Source organism: Egretta garzetta, unplaced genomic scaffold, assembly GCF_000687185.1.
Source record: "Egretta garzetta isolate BGI_Z169 unplaced genomic scaffold, ASM68718v1 scaffold1136, whole genome shotgun sequence".
NCBI classification, from domain to species: domain Eukaryota; kingdom Metazoa; phylum Chordata; class Aves; order Pelecaniformes; family Ardeidae; genus Egretta; species Egretta garzetta.
Window position 1 is genome coordinate 224753 of NW_009260127.1, and position 987 is coordinate 225739.

Consider the following 987-nt stretch of genomic DNA (forward strand, 5'->3'; position numbering starts at 1 on the left):
TGCCGCTCTGCAGGGCGGTGCACCCCGCAGCCCCGTCCCACTGTTCAGCCGAGACCCAGGTGATGCTCCAGGCGCTGAGGACCCCATGCTCGTCCACGGCTGCCGCCACCACCGGTGCCTCCTCCCCGCCAGGCTGCCAGTGCACGGTGTCCCAGCCCGGAGGGAGGTCATGGAGGTGGCAGAGCAGGGGGATTTGGGCTGGGGGCTGCCCGGGCTCCTGCGCATCAGTGGGCACCAGGATGGAGAGCTGGGGCTCGGTAGCATCTGAAGAGGGAAATTGGGTGCTTGGGGGTGGTCCAGACCTCCCCGGGGATGTCCCCAGACACCAAACAACCTGCCGGGCACTCACCGGTGACCACGAGCCTGGTCCCCTTCCCAAACAAGTGGTAGAAGTTGCGGGAGCTGCAGTAATAAACCCCGGAGTCCTCCCTCTGCGCGGGGCTGATGATGAGGGAGAAACACTGCTCTGCTTTCCTCCCCGCTTTCATCCCCCCCGTGTATTTTCCCACCGGACGGGAGGAACCTGAGCTCCAGTAAATCCAGTACAAACTGCCGTCTGGCTTCTCCTTGTACCAGTTCACACTGCGGCTGCTGTCCGGGACGCAACAGCTCAGCTCCACCGTCTTCCCGGGGGACACCCAGAGCTCCCCTGGGTTTTCCTGGAACCATCCCCCCACTGCCGAGGCACCTCCTGCGTGGGAGAAGCAGCTTTGGGTTGGATTTTCTGCCCTTTGGGCTTTCCGATATATTGCATTCAAACCGATTTGGGGTAAAACACCCCCAGATCAGCAGCCCTCGCCTGGGTTGGGGAATTTCTGGAGCAGGCACGTACCTGGCAGGAGGAGCAGGAGGGTCCCCAGGAGCCCGCAGGACATGCTGGCCAAAGCCCTTTTGCTGGGGAGGTTTTCTCTCCCTCCCCGTCTGGGGGGGCTCGGAGGGACAAGGCTCACAGCAGGCACCCCAGGAGCTGGCCCTGCCCCAGCCGGG

General features: G+C 63.8%; 1 protein-coding gene across 1 annotated transcript in view; it reads right to left on the bottom strand.

The window, feature by feature from the left end:
- Positions 1-961, bottom strand: part of LOC118452545 (basement membrane-specific heparan sulfate proteoglycan core protein-like) — a 1330-nt gene extending 369 nt beyond the window's left edge. The window contains exons 1-3 of the mRNA XM_035896908.1: positions 833-961; positions 350-691; positions 4-264 (exon numbers count right to left, since the gene is read on the bottom strand). Of these exons, the coding sequence (XP_035752801.1) occupies positions 4-264; positions 350-691; positions 833-875 (646 nt within the window). The 5' untranslated portion in view covers positions 876-961. The remainder of the gene's footprint in view (positions 1-3; positions 265-349; positions 692-832) is intronic.
- Positions 962-987: the final 26 nt, after the last annotated feature.